Source organism: Pelophylax lessonae, assembly GCF_965119305.1.
Source record: "Pelophylax lessonae genome assembly, chromosome: 9".
Lineage (NCBI taxonomy): Eukaryota > Metazoa > Chordata > Amphibia > Anura > Ranidae > Pelophylax > Pelophylax lessonae.
The window spans coordinates 31,080,665-31,100,110 of record NC_138776.1 but is presented as its reverse complement, the minus strand read 5'-3'; the positions used below and the strand labels follow the sequence as shown (position 1 = coordinate 31,100,110).

At 46.4% G+C, this 19,446-nt stretch overlaps 1 protein-coding gene across 1 annotated transcript in view; it reads left to right on the top strand.

Annotated features, from left to right (window-relative positions):
- LOC309563277 (ovostatin-like) overlaps positions 1-19,446 on the top strand; it is a 119,928-nt gene that overhangs the window by 55,614 nt on the left and 44,868 nt on the right. The window contains exons 15-17 of the mRNA XM_082267682.1: positions 6,367-6,537; positions 10,540-10,642; positions 18,518-18,644. Coding sequence (XP_082123808.1) covers positions 6,367-6,537; positions 10,540-10,642; positions 18,518-18,644 — 401 coding nt within the window. The remainder of the gene's footprint in view (positions 1-6,366; positions 6,538-10,539; positions 10,643-18,517; positions 18,645-19,446) is intronic.

Here is a 19,446-nt window from a genome sequence, read left to right as displayed (position 1 = left end):
CGCAGCTGCATCCAGCGTAGCTCAGGAGGAGGGGGTGGAGTCGGTCGGTGCTGTGCTGTGTGAAGAGTCCCCGGCGTCACGTGACTAAAGCCGGGGGTGGAGCTAGAGGCCGGCGGGGAACCCATGCTGCCTTGTTGTCGGGAAGAAGCAGAAACAATTGTCAGCCGGCGCTGCACAGCAGACAGACACTGACAGTCTGTCTCTGAGTCAGTGAGTGGAGTGGCCTTCACTAGTCTGTCACTAGTGCCTGTCTGCCTGCCCAGTGCCCTGGAGCTGGAGTCACTGACTGCCTGAGACTGGACTGGAGACTGGAGTGGAGTCGACTGTCTGTGACCTGCTGTGAGACACCAAAAACACCACCACACCCACAACCAGGACAGGAGCCAAGGCCTGCAGCAACAGGTAAGGAAAGGTCAGCACAGCAACACACAAACACACCACAGACCACCACTGTCACCGCTGGGATTTGTGGTTCTGGGTGGCCTCCGGCAGAGCATTGTTCACTTCTGGCTTAGCAGCACGCAGGCAGGCCGCAGGCGTAAAAAAAACAGATAACAGTCAGCTACACACTCTGTCACTAGTGCTAGAAAACATGTCATGCCAGTTTGCTTGTTACATGTGATGTGACAGCCAGGTGCACATTTTCAACTTGAAAATGTGCACCTGGCTGTCACATCACATGCAACAAGAAAACTGGCATGGCACATGTTTTCTAGCACTAGTGACAGAGTGTGTAGCTGACTGTTATCTGTTTTTTTTACGCCTGCGGCCTGCCTGCGTGCTGCTAAGCCAGAAGTGAACAATGCTCTGCCGGAGACCAGAACTGTTCTGGCCTTCGGCAGAGCATTGTTCACTTCTGGCCAGTGGATGGCCGGCCGATAGGGGACGCAGGGGCACCGCCCCCCCTAAAAGAAAGGAAAAAAAAAGATTTAAAAAAAAAAGTCAATGTTTAGCCTACTAGGGGGGCCGGACCTAGTGCTGGGTATGGGGGGGTGGGGTTTTGCCTCCCACGTGAGGCAGACAGACGCCGATTGGCGGCCTTCTGGGGGTCATCGGGGGCAGAGCAATGCGCCCGACACTCCCCACTTTCCTGGACTCCTGGCTGTGATTGGTCCAAACTCCAGCCTGGACCAATCACAGGAGGACATCCCGGGATGGTCCTGGTAACGTGATGCGTGGGGGCGGTGCACCGCCCCGGCGTCACGTTCTTCCCACCCGCAGACGGAGTGAGAGCCTGAGGAGAGCAACCGCATGCGTTTCCGACCGGACCGTACGTACTGTCATTCGGGCTCGCTCGGGCATCGGCATTCGCAGCTTGCTTAGCTGCGTGGCGTGAGACCGGCGCTGACCTGGAGGAGTGGAGTGACCGCAGTGCAGTGTCGGCCTGGTCCGGATGTCGGACATGTATCGCTGCATTGGAGGCACGCACGCTGATCTCTGCATTGGGGACATGTATCACTGCATTGGGGGAATGTACGCTGATCTCTGCATTGGGGGCACTGAACTGGTCACAACATTGGGGGCACGCTGATCTCTGCATTGGGGGCATCATGTGTGCTGGTCACTACATTGGGGGCACGCACGCTGATCTCTGCATTGGGGACACCATGTACGCTGGTCACTGCGTTGAAAGGGGGCCTGTACTGTGGGGTTTGTGCTAGGGGGTCTGTACTGTGGGGTTTGTGCTAGGGGGTCTGTACTGTGGGGTTTGTGCTAGGGGGCCTGTACTGTGGGGTTTGTGCTAGGGGGTCTGTACTGTGGGGTTTGTGCTAGGGGGTCTGTACTGTGGGGTTTGTGCTAGGGGGTCTGTACTGTGGGGTTTGTGCTAGGGGGTCTGTACTGTGGGGTTTGTGCTTGAGGGGTTTGTGCTAGGGGGCCTGTACTGTGGGGTTTGTGCCACTCTCAGTCAGTGTATCCCATAATAGGGTGTCTCTCACATGTCACTCGTATGTATCTGGCACTCCCAATTTCTTTGAAAACATTTTTTGGCACACTGTGCCCAAAAAGGTTGTCTACCCCTTGATTAGAGTAACCCTCATCTTGTGCTGCTTCATACTATTTTTAGAATTCAACGATCAAAACAGGATTTAAAGTAAGACAAAAAAAAACAGCATCACATGGCAGCTCTGATCTAAATTGGACCCAATCTGTCAGATTAAACTGAAAAAGGTACCCTAATCGAATCCACACATCCTGGAACATTAAATCCTGTCATCAACCATCCCGACGAACGCCACGCCCCCGTCACGCCCCCCCCCCCCCCCCGGGCTGCTCAGTCCAAAATGCCCGGGCCTATTTTTTGTCCCAGTCCGGGCCTGCTTCTGACTGCCATAGGCGTGGGGTGTGCTGGATGTGCCTGGGTACACTCTAAACACCCCATGTGGTGTAGATTCCCCTTGCTGCCTGGGCCCTTATGCCATTTGCCAGCACCTTCCTTTTCTGAACGAACAGTGGGTGATCGGTACGGATTACTCAATGTGTTCAAAAATAACTGAAGCCTAGTAAACTGTTGTATGTACACATACACCCACATATGTTTTAGCTTTAGGGTGCGCACACCTATGCTGACTGCTGACCAGTTTTAAGGCCTAATTGCCTTCTTAGTACGTACTTTTCCATCACTCTTCTGTTTTATCAAATCTTGCTTTATACATTGAGATACCACCATAGACCCAGACTGCCTGGACAGTATAGTCACTCTTTTAATGTGTAAGAAGACAATTCCTAAGCCCTGACTCTTATGAAGTACTAACATCGACTGAGGGAACATAGAAGAAACCAAGAAGGTCTAGTTAGGAATTAATGAACTAGACTTCAATCAGAGGGAATGTGAGGGGGAGATACTAAATTACATATGTTGTAGTGGCCCATAGTCCTCAACAGATGGCAACTTGACAGTTCAATGCAAAACCAAAAAATACAAAGGTGGGACAGAACAAGCACCCGTGTGTGTGTGTGTGTGTTTTTTTTTTTTCCCCCCTTTAGATACTAGGAGCAGCAGGTATTTAAGCCATCCCATCGCCAAACTAGCTGTAAAGCAGACACTTTATACTAGCTGTTCTGTCCCACCTATAATCTTGTTATATGGAACTGTATTGGGTTACTTTTGCATACTGACTACTAGTGGTGGTTTAGGTCCACTACAAATTGTTTACTTGTGTAATTGGTATATTCCTTTGCCCTCCCCTCCTGTGTTTGTATTTCTTAACTGCACTAGGAAAAGGGGGGGGGGGGGGGGTCTCCAAATTACTTCTACTGTCTGACAGTGATGCCTGGATCACAGGACTAGCTAAACACAATTGGCAAATCTTTCGGCGGGTAAAACAAGTGCTCCACACATGTATTTCAGGATGTTATAAAAACATAGTTAAACCCAAATACATAAAATGTATGCATTGCAGATTACCGATCCTTAGATGTGGTGGCTGCATTCCTTTTTTTAGGCTTCTTTTCCTTATTTTCACCTGGTGAGCCTGCCAGAAACAAAATTCCTGTCTTAGTCTGTCTCCTCTGTGTAGAGGAGCAACAACACCTTTGGACAGCAGCACTGTCTCAAGGGGTAGTGTTAGATGGACTTTACAGAAGTGACTAACAACTTAAAACTACAAGTAAGAATTTTTTATATTATATATATTATGCCATTTACAGGGAACCATTTTTTCTTTTGGGGTAATCGACTAAAAGATTACCATTGTAAACACCCCTGGTCAGTGGTAAATGGTTTGGCTCGACAGCTTGGCCTGTTAAATGTTGTTTTTTTTTCAAAAAAATAACGAACTGTCTTGCTGGATCACTAGGTTATTCAGAGTTGTCCCATAGCCACTCCTTTGTTATCTTGGTTGTGTGCTTGGGGTCGTTGTCCTGTTGGAAGACAAACCTTTGTGCCTGGTCTGAGTTCCAGAGCTCTCTGGAGCAAATTTAATCAAGGATGTCTCTGTACATTGCTGCATTCATCTTTCTCTCGACCCTGACTAGTCTCCCAGTTTCTGCCGCTGAAACCTCCCCACAGCATGATGCTGCACCATGAGGCTACCTTCTGTGACAGTGTAAGAAGAATCTCCCTAATGTTTTCAAAGGGAGGTAACCTGGTACTGTCAGTCCTTCAGAAACCTCCCTTTGAAAACATTAGGGAGATTCTTCTTACACGGTCTCAGAAGGTAGCCTATTTAGTGGCTATTACCACTGCGCGCAGCGTGTTGAAATTGGCGGCGCTATACTGCTGCTCACCTTATCTGGTGATTCAGAGACAAGGTGGTACTTCAACCTAATCAGTCGTTTCTTCCTAAGGTGGTCTCGGATTTCCATTTAAATGAATACATTGTGCTGCCTTCATTATGTCTTAAGCCCAAGCATCCTAAAGAATTTTCTTTGTATTGCTTGGCTGTGGTTGGGGTAATCGGGGTTTACCTGGTGGCTACTGAGTCCTTCGGAAAATCAGACTTTTATCCTCGTGGACGGACCTCGGAAACGATTGGCTGCTGCGACCATATCCAGATAAATCGGGCAGACGGTGGTACAGGCTTATTCAATTAAGGGTCAGGTTCCACCTTTCCCAAGGCGCATTCTACTATGGTGCTGAGTGCCTCTTGGGCTTTTCGCCATCATGCGTCAGTGATACAAGTTTGCAAGGCGGCAACTTGGTCGTCTATGCGCACACTCCCAAAATTTTACAAGGTAGATGTGTTGGCATCTTCGGATGCTTCTTTTGGCTGGAAGGTTTTGCAGGCTGCTGTTTAAAAGAACTTATTCTCTTTGAAGGTGTATATTTGTAGGTGAGCTATAGTTGTTCATGGTTGAGCTCCATGTTACCTGGTTGGTTACGTTTTAGCCTTTGGGAATTACGTTCTTTTCTGCGTTGTTTTCCCAACCCTCATGTAATACTGCTTTGGGATGTCCCAATGGTAAGAATATGGAGCTGTCTGTCAATGAATGGTGTAGAGAACTGGATTTTTGACATGCGTAAAATCCTTTTTTCTGAAGTTCATTGACAGACGCAGCACCCGCCCCTCTATATATGGGTTCGGGTTATTTTCTTCTGACACTGCTTGCAACAAAACTAAATGCCTTTAGCAGAGTGAGTAGGTTTATACCCCCCCAGGGACTGCCCCATAGGCGTGGTAAAGATTTTTCCTGCCTAGTGACCTACTCCTGTAGGGGGCAGCATAACCCAATGGTTAAGAATATGGAGCTGCGTCTGTCCAATGAACTTCAGAGAAGGATTTTATGGTAAATCAAAAATCCAGTTTTCTCATGGTCTGAGAGTCCTTCAGGTGCCTCTCCAGGCGGGCTGTCGTGTGCCTTTTTGTTGAGTGGCTTCCGTCTGGCAACTCTGCCATACAGGCCTGATTGGTGGAGTTCTGCAGAGATGGTGGTTCTTCTGGAGCTCTGTCAAGTGACCATCAGGTTCTTGGTCACCTCCCTCACTAAGATCCTCCTTCCCCCCCGATCGCTCAGTTTGGCTAAGCGGCCAGCTTTAGGAAGAGTCCTGGTGGTTCCAAACTTCTTCCATTTACGGATGATGGAGGTCACTGTGTTAATGGGTACTTTCAGTGCCACAGAAATTTTTCTGTACTCTTCCCCAGATCTGTGCCACGATGCAATCCTGTCTACAGACAATTTCTTGGACTTCATGGCTTGGTTTGTGCTCTGACATACACGGTTAACTGTGGGACCTTTTTATATAGAGAGGTGTGTGCCTTTCCAAATCATGCCCAATAAACTGATTTTACCACAGGGGAACTCCAATAAAGTCGTAGAAACATCTCAAGGATGATCAGTGGAAAGAGGATGCACCTGAGCTAAATTTTGAGTGTCATGGCAAAGGCTGTGAATACTTGGGTAAAGATTTCAAACCAACTTCTTTCACGTTGTCCTTATGAGGTATTGTTTGTAGAATTTTGAGGGAAAAATGAGTTTAAATCCATTTTGGAATAAAGCTGTAACATAACCAAATGTGGAAAAAGTGAAGCACTGTGAACACTTTCCGGATGCACTGTAGGTAGAATCTATTGGTTTGAGTCAGCCCCTGGGTTCTTATGTGTCCTAAATACTCCAACCTCAAGATTTCCCTTCACATGTTCTTGCCCCTCCATAGTGCAACATCAAGGGTCAGTCTCTCACAACTGGATTTCCCAGTGATGTTTGTTCTAAACTTTGGGTAATTTTACCATGGAAAAATGACACCATGGAAAAATGACATCATGCTTTAGCATTGTAACGACAGTTGGGTAAAAATTGAACCTCTGGTAGGAATATCTGCAATCATTTCAGCAACCACATACAACAAAAGTAAAGTTTTGGTTTTAAGTTGTACTGGAGAATGACCAGATCCTGTTTCTGTAGCCTAATGTGATGTCTATATAACAGGTCCATGGCTTATTTTCCTACGGATACTATGGGGGCTACAATATTGGGGAATTTGATGTGGAGGATCCAGAGCCCCAGTGTCTAGATCCAAACAAACTGGTCTTCTTCAAAGGGAATTACTATTTACCTGTGAGCAGCAACTCTGAAGGTGACAGCTACCAAAATCTTAAGGTGAGAATATTTTGTTGAATGACCTGTAGCTGATTATGGTATTGTGTAACAGAATCTTGGTGTAACCATGAGTAGATCCGAAAACTCAAAACTCTCTATTTATTCCCCTTGAAGTGTGCCCTAAAAATTAAGGTGAAGCCAGCTGGCTGTATGACTGTTTGCACACTATAGCCCCTTTCACTAATTTGTTAATGACTTTGGATCAGAGGGATTCCATTCTTGAATTGAAGATTCAGATGTTTTATTTTTGAGGGCTAGGCCTTGGCAGCTGCCTCACTAAAATGGCCAGTGGGGAAACATATGGCTGTCCTAGCACCAGGACTTGCTACTATTGGGGCCAGTGGCTACAGATTTTGTTTGCATTAAAACTGCTTCTCCCTTCATACATCTAAGGGCTGCTTGAAGCAGGTGGGCCCATCTTGGAAGGGTGTCGCTACCGGCAGAATGAGGCAGGGGTAGAAGTCCTGCCCCTGCTTGTAAGCAAAGCATCACGTGTACACCCTCGGCTACTGCCTCTTGCAACTTAAACTGTTCTTTGCCCATAACTGTTCTTTGCCCATAACTGTTCTTTGCCCATAACTGTTCTTTGCCCATAACTGTTCTTTGCCCATAACTGTTCTTTGCCCATAACTGTTCTTTGCCCATAACTGTTCTTTGCCCATAACTGTTCTTTGCCCATAACTGTTCTTTGCCCATAACTGTTCTTTGCCCATAACTGTTCTTTGCCCATAACTGTTCTTTGCCCATAACTGTTCTTTGCCCATAACTGTTCTTTGCCCATAACTGTTCTTTAGCGAAGAAACCTACATTCTACATTAATAATTATGCAACCAAAATGAGTGTGTGCTACAAGTTGCCTTCAGCATTGCTCCGGTTTCTTCTTGCTGGAGGCCGCCATTTTGCTGAAGCCCAGATCCCCTGATAAAGACTGAAAATTTGAGGGGGGGGGGGGGGGAGTTTTTTTGTTTTATTTTTTTATTTATTTTTTTTCCTTAGTTGGAAAATTTTGAAAAATGTGTAATTTTTCTCCTTTGCTTTTTGAGGCGGCACATAATCTCACTAGGCACAAATTGGCATCACTGAGGGGCACTGTTGGGGCTGCACTGTAATCAGGGCACTGATCAGAGCCCTGATTACTTATGTCTCCTCACAGTATGAGGCGAGGAGAGGCTGGAGTAATAACTGATCACATGTGCAGCACCATGGCAGTTGCAGATCCAACATAAGCAGCTTCCTTGGCTGTAAAGAATAGGAGGGTTAATTCCACCTTGAAGCGGTGTTCCAGCCCCCCCCTCCAAAAATTAAGTCAGCAGCTACACATACTGTAGCTGCTGACTTTTTAATACTGGGACACTTACCTGTCCTGTCGGTTGCTGCCGCCGCCATTTCCGGTGAGGGAACCATGGCAGTGAAGCCTTATGGCTTCACGGGCGGGTCCCTAATGCGCATGAGTGAAGCGCGCTGTGCATTCGGATTGGCTCGGTGCCGGGGTGAGGAGGAGGCCAAACTTCCGCGGGACCGAGCCTCGGTGCCGTCTCCTGGAAGTGGGGAAACGGGTACCTGTCAAAAACAGGGGGGAGAAAGCAAATGAGCAGAAGTTCCATCAGCAGATCAGCCTCTACAAATTTTGTCAGTGCCTAAAAATGGAGAGCAACCAAGCATGTGCAGAGCAGGGTGATGGATCTAGTGTATTCATGGATTTTAAACAGTATAGGCACTTTTAAGGTTCTACATGGCTATACCTGCAAAAGGGGTAAGCCGGAAGTGCTCTAAGCAGGACTTAATTTTGTGACTAAAGTACCACTTTAAGGGGGAAAAGTAAAAATTCAGGTCAGCTGTGTTTACCCCCCCAACTGCAAGTGTTAATGGGCCCATTTACACCAACCTGAGCGTGCTGTGCTCTGCTCTGACCTTACACAAAGCACACCAGTTCGTATGCATTATACAATGTGTTACAATGCATCATGCAGTTACTTTTTTTTTTTTTTCTTTTCTTAATGCACCTGGTGTGACTGAGCCCTAAAGATACTAGACACATGGGCGTCTATTAAATTTTCCCAAAATGCACTGCCCATTCAGGAAATGGCCAGTATTTCTAGGTTTGGAGGAGCATGTGACATTGCTGAGCCAATCAACGACTCAAGCCACTGACTTTTACATGCATACATACAGTATGCTACAAAAATTAATACTATATTCATTAATTATATGCCAGTGCTTTTTGCATCTGTGTTTACCTATACATGAGTGTATACCATATGTCTGAACCCATAATAACTTTCATATTTTGGGTGGTGTGTAACGCTGATGTTATGCATGTATTAAATGTACAGCTATTTACCTGTATGGCAGGCTGCATGCAGCACCTGTGGCTCCCTGTGCATGAGGACACCCATAGATCTGCACTGCCAGCAGGGGTCGGGACAAGGGGTGGGCAGAAGAGGGCATCTGCCCTGGGCATTATGGTATGTGTTTGGGGGGGTGGGGTGTCACAAGGAGATTGGGGGGGGGGAGATTATTTGTAATGGAAGGGAATTTTGAGGGGGTGGCAGGGTGTAGGAATTGTGAAATTTGGGGGGGGGGGGGGGGGGGTTGGAGCGGTGACTTGGGGGATTTTTTGTTGGGGGGGGGGGGGTAGATGGGGTGGAATATGCCCTGTGCCAAAAGGGGGGTTTGTGCTAGAAGAGGTGATAGGGTAGAGGGGGAAGGGAATATGTGCTAGGAGGATTTTTTTTTTTTTTTTGCTAGTAGGGAAGATTTGGAGGTATTTGTGCTAGAGGCGACTGGAGGGAGTTTGTGGTGGGAGGGATTTGTGCTCAGAGGGGTCGAGAAATGTTATGCTAGGAGGGGTTATTTTTTTAGGGGAGAGAGAATTTGAGGTAAGAGGGGGATCAGGGTGAAAATATTTGTGCTGAGATGGGATTTCAGCAGGGAAGCAGATTTGTACTGGGATGCCAAACACCTCCAAGACCACTGCCTTGCTAAAGAAGCTGAGGGTAAAGGTGATGGACTGGCCAAGCATGTCTCCAGACCTAAACCCTATTGATCATCTGTGGGGCATCCTCAAACAGAAGGTGGAGGAGCGCAAGCTCTCTAACATTCACCAGCTCTGTGATGTCCTCATGGAGGAGTGGGGGAGGATTCCAGTGGCAACCTGTAAAGCTCTGGTGAACTCCATCCCCAAGAGGGTTAGGCCTCTTTCACAAAGCAGCTCCAATTCCCCCCCCCCCGACACTTTTTTTAAATTTTTTATTCCCTGACACGGATGACATTTGTCTCATCCGCTCCGTATGTCCGCATATCATCCCATCCGTTTGCGGATGATATACGGAGATAATGCATGTGTATGGGGATTGCGGATGTCAGCTGATCTCACCGCTGACATCCGATTTTTTTTTTTTTTTTTTTTTTTTTTCTTTTTTTTTTTTTTTGCATCCGTTCCGTTTTTTTAAACGGAAGAAAAATAGGGTTCAGTTCCGTTCCAAAGATGGAACAGAACTGAAAGGACGCAGATGGACATCTGCGATCCCATTGACATGCATTATGTCCGTATATATCACCCGCAAACGGATGGGGTGATATACGGAACGCCCGTGTGAAAGAGGCCTTAAGGTAGTGCTGGAAAATGGTGGCCACACAATATTGACACTTTGGGCCCAATGTTGACTTTTTTTTTTTTTTTTTTTTTTTTTTTTACTTTTCATAAAAAAAAAAAAATCTCCCCCCCCCCCCCCCCAAAAAAAAAGCATTTGAAAGGCTGTGCAAATACCGTGTGACTTTACAAAAACAAAAATGGCAACAATCGCCATTTTTCTTTCTTCGGGTGTCTGCTAAAATTGTATGTATTTATTTTTTTGTTTAGCCCAAAATGCTGATTTAAACTTGTAAACAAAGTGCCAGAAAAGGCCTGGTCTTCAAGTGGTAATGGTGGGTGGTCGTAATGTTGCAGATCGGAGTATATTTTAGGTTTACTTGTCAGTTTTTATATCCTTCTTTTTTTAGGACGTCGGACTGGTTTTTGTAACAGGAGAACAAGTGAGAAAGCCAAAGGTCTGTGAACCCTATCAATACCAGCGGCCGGGGCATCCCATAGCAAAGGCAGAAGGTAATTGATGACCTTTTTGAAGCATGAATCTAAATTTGTACATCCAAAAGAATGGGTATGTCCTTCAATTTTCTTTCTCAGTCCTATAAAACGGGGGTCTCAACTGTCTAAGCAAAGGGGCAGGGTAATGTTCATCAGACCTCATGGGGGCCAGACTTTGGCCATGGGGAGTAGAAAAGGTCCAGACATCTGGGGGGGGGGGAGAATGGTGCCCTTCCATTTGTTTTGGTGCCTCATCATTGGTGGCAGTAGGGGGAATTGTTCCCCATTGTTGGCATCACGAATACCAATTGTTTGTCATTGGGAGAAATTGTGCCCCATCATTGGTGTTATTGGGAACCATTGTTGATCTCGTTAAGAGGAATGGTGCTCCATCATTGGTATTTAGTAGGAGGAATGGTGCCCCATCATTGGTATTGGTAGGAGGATTAGTGCCCCATCATTGGTATTAGGAGGAATAGTGCTCCATTATTGGTATTAGTGGGAGGAATAGTGCCCCATCATTGGTATTGGGTGGAATAGTGCCCCATCATTGGTATTGGGTGGAATAGTGCCCCATCATTGGTATTGGGTGGAATAGTGCCCCATCATTGGTATTGGGTGGAATAGTGCCCCATCATTGGTATTGGGTGGAATAGTGCCCCATCATTGGTATTGGGTGGAATTGTGCCCCATCATTGGTATTGGGTGGAATTGTGGCCTCCAATGTCCGGATAAAAGCAAGCAGAGGAGACCACTGCTATAAAAAACATCTTTGCTTTGTAGACAAGTTTTATTAAAGTTCAACTCCATAAGGCTCCTTTCAGACGGCCGCTCCGCTGCTTAAGTCCGCTGCGGGACTTTTTTTTTTTTTTTTCCACGGAGCGGATGACACTTCTGTCATCCGCTCCGTGTGCCCGCATATCATCCCATCCGTTTGCGGATGATATGCGGACATAATGTAAGTATATGGCACTGCGGATGACACCGCTGACATCCGATTTTCCTTCCTTTCCGTTTTTTACACGGATGGAAAATGGGGTTCTGTCCATTCGTAAAAACGGAACAGAACTGAAAGGAGGAAAATCGGATGTCAGCGGATGGTATTCCGCTGACATCCGCAGTGCCATTCACTTACATTATGTCCGCAAATCATCCGCAAAAAAATAGGATGATTTGCGGACACACGGAGCGGCCATGTGAAAGGACCCTAAAACTGCGAAACACACAAGTGAGTGGTTTTACCTCTTTAATGTTGACTTTTTTTTTTTCTAAAAAAAAAAAAAAAAAAATGAATGGTGAACCAAGGCAGCCCATAAAATGTATTATTCGTGTGTAATATCATGAAAATAATTTTATTTCAGTAATTCAAAAAGTGACACACATTATAGATGCGTTACACAGGGTGATATATTTCAAGCGTTTTATTTTAATTTGTGATTATGGATTACAGCTAGTAAAATAGCAAAATTCAGTATCTCAGAAAATTTGAATATTACATAAGACCAATAAAGGATTTTTAATACAGAAATGTTGGCTTACTGAGAAGTATGTCCATGTACAGTATAGTATGCACTCAATACCTGGTCGGGGCTCCTTTTTGCATGAATTACTGCATCAATGCAGCGTGGCATGGAGGCGATCAGCCTGTGGCACTGCTGAGATGGTATGGAAGCCCAGGTTGCTTTGATAGCGGCCTTCAGCTCCTCTGCATTGTTGGGTCTGTTGTCTCCAGTGGCGTAGCGTGGGTTGTCAGCACCTGGGGCAAGGCAAGTAATTTGCGCCCCACTAACCCGCGGGATTTTAGCACTCGAGTCTCTTCCACTAGATTAGTTAAAGAAACCCTTACCCCCTAAGCACATGTATTGTTTGTTATGAAAATACTGATGTAATTAAAGTAAAATGCATCTAAATACAATTTTGAATGACCAGCGTGCCCCCTTTCAATGTACAGTGACCAGCGTGCCCCCTTTCAATGTACAGTGACCAGCGTGCCCCCTTTCAATGTACAGTGACCAGCCTGCCCCCTTTCAATGCAGAATGACCAGTGTGCCCCCTTTCAATGCAGAATGACCAGTGTGCCCCCTTTCAATGCAGAATGACCAGCGTGCCCCCTTCCAATGCAGAATGACCAGCGTGCCCCCTTCCAATGCAGAATGACCAGCGTGCCCCCTTCCAATGCAGAATGACCAGCGTGCCCCCTTCCAATGCAGAATGACCAGCGTGCCATGCCCCCTTTCAATGCAGAGTGACCAGCGTGCCCCCTTTCAATGCAGAGTGACCAGCGTGCCCCCTTTCAATGCAGAGTGACCAGCGTGCCCCCTTTCAATGCAGAGTGACCAGCGTGCCCCCTTTCAATGCAGAGTGACCAGCGTGCCCCCTTTCAATGCAGAGTGACCAGCGTGCCCCCTTTCAATGCAGAGTGACCAGCGTGCCCCCTTTCAATGCAGAGTGACCAGCGTGCCCCCTTTCAATGCAGAGACACTTCTCCTCAGTTCCCCGAGTCATCCCGCCTCCTCCTCGGCCAATTGCATGCGTTCGCCTTTCGGGCCAATCAGGAAGCGGGTCTCAGACACGCTTCCTGATTGGCCAGGAGGAGGATCCATGTGACAATGGCAAATTTTCATTTGCTATTGTCACACAATGGGTGGGCTCGGGGCGCACTGCTCTCAGCCCTGGGTCCACCCTTTTTTTTTTTTTTTTTTTTTTTTTTTGAAGCCTATTAGAGCCTCTGGTTGATCAGATTTAAAAAAAAAAAAAAAAAAAAAAAACACACTCTGACAGCGACAGGCTGCTGACTCACTCGCTGCTAAACTGACTAAGCAGTGAAGAGAGGCGGCATAGGCGGGGCTTGCAACGGCTCCCCACCCTACACCAATGGACAGGTGAGGCACAGTCCAGCCCCGCCCGGACCTGCCATTTTCAGCCATAGGGTGGCCGTGCTGGACATCTCCCAGCCTAAAGATGGATGCAGCCGCAGACAGTGTGTGAACTGTGTATGTGAGTCAGACAGAGTGACACTGCAGATGCGCCCCCCCCCCCCCCAGATGTTGCACCCGGTGCGGCCTGCACCCCCCACGACGCTACGCAACTGGTTGTCTCACATATTATTCTTCCTGAGCATACCCCACAGATTCTCTATGGGATTTAGGTCAGACGAGCTTCCTGGCCAATGAAGCACACTTGATACCATGATCATGTGACCAGGTATTGGTAGTTTTGGCAGTGTGGGCGGTGCCAAGTCCTGCTGGAAAATGAAATCGGCATCTCCATAAAGCTGGTCAGCAGAGGGAAGCATGAAGTGCTGTAGAATTTCCTGGTAGAGGGCTGCACTGACTTTGGACTTGATAAAACACAGTGGACCGACACCAGCAGATGACATGGCTCCCCAAATCATCAGCGACTGTGGAAAATGATGCATTTCATGTGGAAATCAAGGTCTTAGAATCTGGGGGAAGAGTGGAGAGGCACAGAATCCAAGGTGCAGTGTGAAGTTTCCACAGTCAGTGATTTGGGGAGCCATGTCATCTGCTGGTGTTGGTCCACTGTTGATTTATCAAGTCCAAAGTCAGGCAACTGGTGTGATCAAATGCTTTTAAGGGCAGAAGAGGGACCTGGGGTCTAATGGACACCAGACTTCTCCATAAAGTGTACCGGTCACCTGGGCTGAAACTGGAGAGGGCGCACGCATGTGCATTGAGGGGGGCACTGCAGCTGGTACCAATCCTCCTGCAGCAGCTGAAAGGCTGCTTCTCCTCCTACCTCCCGCTAGCATTCAGCTGCTGCAGGAGGAAAAGACAGGGATCAGTACCTGTAAATGGTGACCCAGCTGCCACTCCTGTTATGCCCCTTCAGCTGACAGACCCCCCCCCCCCCCATGTCCTCTCCCTGGCTAGCTGTGCAGTATGCAGACAGGCCAGGGCCATCTTACTGAATGGGCATGCTGGGCAGTTTCCCAGGGGCCCCACCTGTCCAGCGACCCAGCCAAGCATTAATCCCGATTCCCGTGTGCATCCCACCGCCAAACATAGAAGGTGGCAAGCACCTGTCGGCCCTGCGCTGTTGTCAGGCCGCTTGGGCCATGGAGTAATGCCTGTCCGCCTCCACTGGAACAGGCGCACACAGGACAGTCGGGTCTGACTCCAGTCCGTGTGTGTGTTCACCGGACCCAGCCACCAAACTTTGAAGCGGTCATTAGCCTGGCACTGCTGTACCAATAAATATCACCTTATCGATAATTTGTATTTTTATTCTCGTGGTGATTGTGTAGGCGGGGCCCCAGTGCACTGCATTGCCCGGAGCCCTTTTATGCTCTTAAGATGCCACTGACAGGCTGAATAAAGGCATGATCCTCAGCACTGAAACTCCTCATATGATCGGGTCTCTATCCAGATTCCCCGCGGCAGCAGACAGGATGGAGAGCGGGGGAAGGGAATCAAGGAGAACGAGTGCAGAGGAAGGTTATGTTACAACTGCGTGGCTGCCTGTCTTTCCGATCATATGATGAGCTTCTCGGTGCTAAGGATCACGCCTTTTATTCTGCCCATCCGCATACTGAACAGCTAGCCAGGGAGAGGATCAAAGGGTTAAATGTGTGTCTAGGGGGTGCTTTCTAACTGTGTGGGGGATTTACTTGATGAACATAGACCTGTGTTCCTAAATGGAAGAAACACGGGATCCCTGTGTTCATCAATGACAGAACAGCGGTCTGCTGTGTTTACATAGGCAGACTGCCATTCTGTCTCCATTGGGAGCGATCGCTGGTGGCCGGCAGACCTGCTAAATGGCTCCCCCTCTGGCCAATCAGCGTGTGTGCACCCCCACTATCTATTACACTAAGCAATGTACAGGTAACAGAGCCAACCTGCCACCGTAAAACGAAAGCGACTGGTCGGCAAGTGGTTATAGTCAGGCTGGGTTCACGTTGGTGCGATTCAGGAACCAGCATGATTCCTGTGTGGGTTCCCACATCGCATCTCACTCACAGGCAGTTCAAACTGCTCTCTGCAAACCGCTGTGGGTGCCAATGTAAAGTTAATGACGTCTTCCCCCCCCCCCCCCCCCCCCAAATCAGTTTGCAGATCGCAGTGAAATCGGACAGGAATCGGATCGCATGGGTGTGAAAAGGGGTCCTGCACCATTTTGGTGCAAATGGAATGCGATTTCAGCCATACAAACCACATGGCTGCATTTGCATCGCACAGACATCGCATGTGATGTGCACAGCAAGAAATTCTATACAATTGCGACAGTCCTATTGTAATTAGGAAAGGTCATTTTAATATTCAATTACGGTAGGACTGTTTCAATTGTATTCTTTTTTTTTTTTTTTTTTTTTTTCAAAGTGAAGTCAGGCTGGGTTCACACTAGTGCGATGCCAGACATTGCATGCGATTCGCACTGCATTGCTGTGCACATCACATGTGATGTCTGTGTGATGCAAATTCAGCCATGCAGTTTGTATGGCTGAAATCGCATTGCATTCGCAGCAAAATGGTGCCAGACCTCTTTTCACACCCATGTGATCCGATTCCTGTCCTCAGTACGAACTGTGAAAGTGATCTGCAAACTGATTTGGGGTGTCATTAACTTTACATTGACACCCATAGCGGTTCGCAGAGAGCAGTGTGAGATGTGGGAGCCAGCACAGGAATCGCGCTGGTTCCTGCACTGCACCAGTGTGAACCCAGCCTGGCTTTATAACCACTTGCTGTCCGACTGCCATAGTTTTACTGCAGGAGGTCGGCTCTGTTACACGCTGTGATGTGCCTGAACGTGGCTTCGTGTACCGATAGTGGGGGTGTGAACATGTGCCGATTGGCCAAGTAGGAGCCACCGGCCATCCCTGATCACTCCCCATGGAGACAGAACAGCAGTCTGCCTGTCGGTGATGAACACGGGGATCCTGTGTTCCTCCTATTTAGGAACACATGTCTGTGCTCCTACAGTAAGTAAATCCCCCCCACACAGTTAGAAAGCACCCCATAGGAACACATTTAACCCTTTGATTGCCCCTGATGTGAACCCCATCCCTGCCAGTGTCATTACAGTAACCATGCATATTTTTAGCACTGATTACTGTAGTATTGTCACTGGTCCCCACCCAAAAAGTGTCAGGTGTCTGGCGCAATGTCGCAGTCCCACTAAAAATCGCTGATCGCCCGCCATTTCTAGTAAATAAAAATTACCTAAATCTATCCCATAGTTTGTGGACGTGGTAACCTTTGCACAAACCATTTAAATATAAACTTATTGGTTGTGTTTTTTTTTTTTTTTTTTTTTTTTTTTTTTTTAGCAGAAGGTAAAAAAAAAAAAAAAAAAAAAAATCATAATTGTTGCTCTTGCAAAAAGTAAACAGCAGAGGTGATCAAATACCACCAAAAAGTTTATATTTGTGGGAATAAGGTCATCAATTTTATTTGGTTACAGCATCGCACGACTGCCCAATTGTCAAAGTACGCAGTGCCGTATTGCTAAAAATGGCCTGGTCATTTAAGGGGGTAAAACCTTCCGGTCTTTAAGTGGGTTAAAGTCTGTTAAATGGGTGCAGTTGTGCCTAAGCCAGGGATGCAGACCATGCCACTTTCCTCATTGTAGCCCTGCAACTGCAGCAGGTGATTATTATAAAATCACTCCCAATTTGACTTTCATTTTGCACATGGATGCAGACAAACTGCCATTTCTTTAGCGTAACAAAAGATAGCAATCTTCAACAAAGTTATTAAAATTCCTGCAGTGTTCATGGATCACCCAGAGGGAAGAGCGTGGCGGTGGTGGTGTTTTTTTCTCAAGAGTTAACCTGTAATGTTTTGTGAACGGGTATCAAAGGTTACTATGTATCCCTTGTTTAATAGAAGGGGGGCCTCCCAAATATCCGCCCCCTACACGCATAAAGGGGACCTCCCACATTACCATTTCACATGCCCTCAACATGGGAGGGTACTTTTTTTTTTTTTTTTTTTTGGGGGGGGGGGGATGGAGCAAAAATAGAAAGCTGGTCTGAGCACTGTTGATTGCAAACACCTCCATCCCAAATTTACATAAGAAAGCAAAAGGGAGCGCCCAGTGGGACTTTGAGTGAGGTGGATGCAAAAAATAAATAACATAAGTATACAATAGCAGATTTATTAAATACAAATCATGTAATGCATATAAAAATGCATATGAACAACAGACATCCATACATGGCATAATCGCGTAGTAACGTAATAGCATAAATATAGGAAATAGATGACCTGCATAAACTCATATCTGGAGTGAAACTCGACGCGTTTCGTTAGGAGTTTATGCATGTCATCTATTTCCTATATTTATGCTATTACGTTACTACGCTTTTATGCTATGTATTGATGTCTGTTGTTCATATGCATTACATGATTTGTATTTAATCTGCTATTGTATACTTATGTTATTTATTTTTTGCATCCACCTCAAAGTCCCATTGGGCGCTCTCTTTTGCTTTTTTATAGGGATGGAGAGGTATAAAACCTCCCCCCCCCACTGATCTGCTCTCTGCCCAGGCTATGGTATGTACAGCATAGAGAGGAAGTCCTTGCTACTTTTGCAGGATAATATCTGGGTTTGCAAAGGCATTTGGTGTACAGAAAGTGAGTTTATATCCTTTGTGGCTGATATGGAAAATATTTAAATGACCGTTTTTGTGCCCGGAGTTCAACTTAAGGACATTTTACTGCAGACTGACTCCATATAATCGCATCGTTACCCCCAGTTCATAAATTAGTGATCCCTATGCAGGTGAAACCTCTCTAGAAAGAAATTAATAATGGTTTTTGTATATTGGAATTCCGCTTTCTGTGATAATGGTGTGTGTGTGTGTGTGTGTGTGCTTTTTTTTTTTTTTTTTATTCTCACACTGATTCTTTTCTTCGCTCCCAGCTGTACCAGCTAGTGGCCTCGCATTTGCTTCGGATCGGGCTTCAAGTGATTCTTCACGTTCTAATTCAATCGAAACTGTTCGGACGGACTTCTCTGACACTTTCATGTGGCTCATGGTTCCTCTGGAGTAAGTACCTAAAATCATTCATATAAAAGCTTGATGCAAAGTTCCTATTCCACGCATTGTGTATTTTATACGCTTCCTACTCATAGGGGTATATTTATAAGAAAAGTTTGCAGAGCGATTTTTTTTTTTTTTTTTTTTTTTTTTTTTTTTTTTTTTTTTTTTTTGTTATCCCCCCCCCCTTGTGAAACTCATACATGAACTGCAGATTTGACTGTTCTTCATACTGAATAGAATCAAGAAAATGCTACATTATGCATTATGACCACTAGATGGGGCTGCTGATCATCAGCAAAATACTTCTGTACAATGATCATCGGCTCAATCTAGTGGTCACAATGCATATTGCATTTATTCCCCCCTGATTTTCTTCTGTATAAAGGAACAGTCAACCTGGAGAGGGAACCCTTTATAACATTCAATTTTTGCCCCCAGTTGCACAGAATGAATGCGAATGCAGTTTCATTGGACAATTTTTTTTTTTTTTTTTTTTATAAATGCACCCCCATAGCATTGACTAAGTTGGCCAGAAGTGTAACTGCAGTCAAAACTTTGCATTTTGGGTGGAATAGAGGTTTAGAATCTTGATTGTTTTGTCATGTAGGTGTCTCCCTATGGGATGTCTTTTCTCCTGTATGGCCACTGGGATGACAAGTGAGCGGATTCTCTTCACTGGGGACACCCAGCTAATTCTTTGTTTTCGGATGGGGAAGCGTTCAGTGCTGGGACAAGGTCATCTAGAGCCCAGGGCAAACATGCCACAAATCTGCATGCTTGGCTCCAATCCTCAATTTTGCCCCTTCCC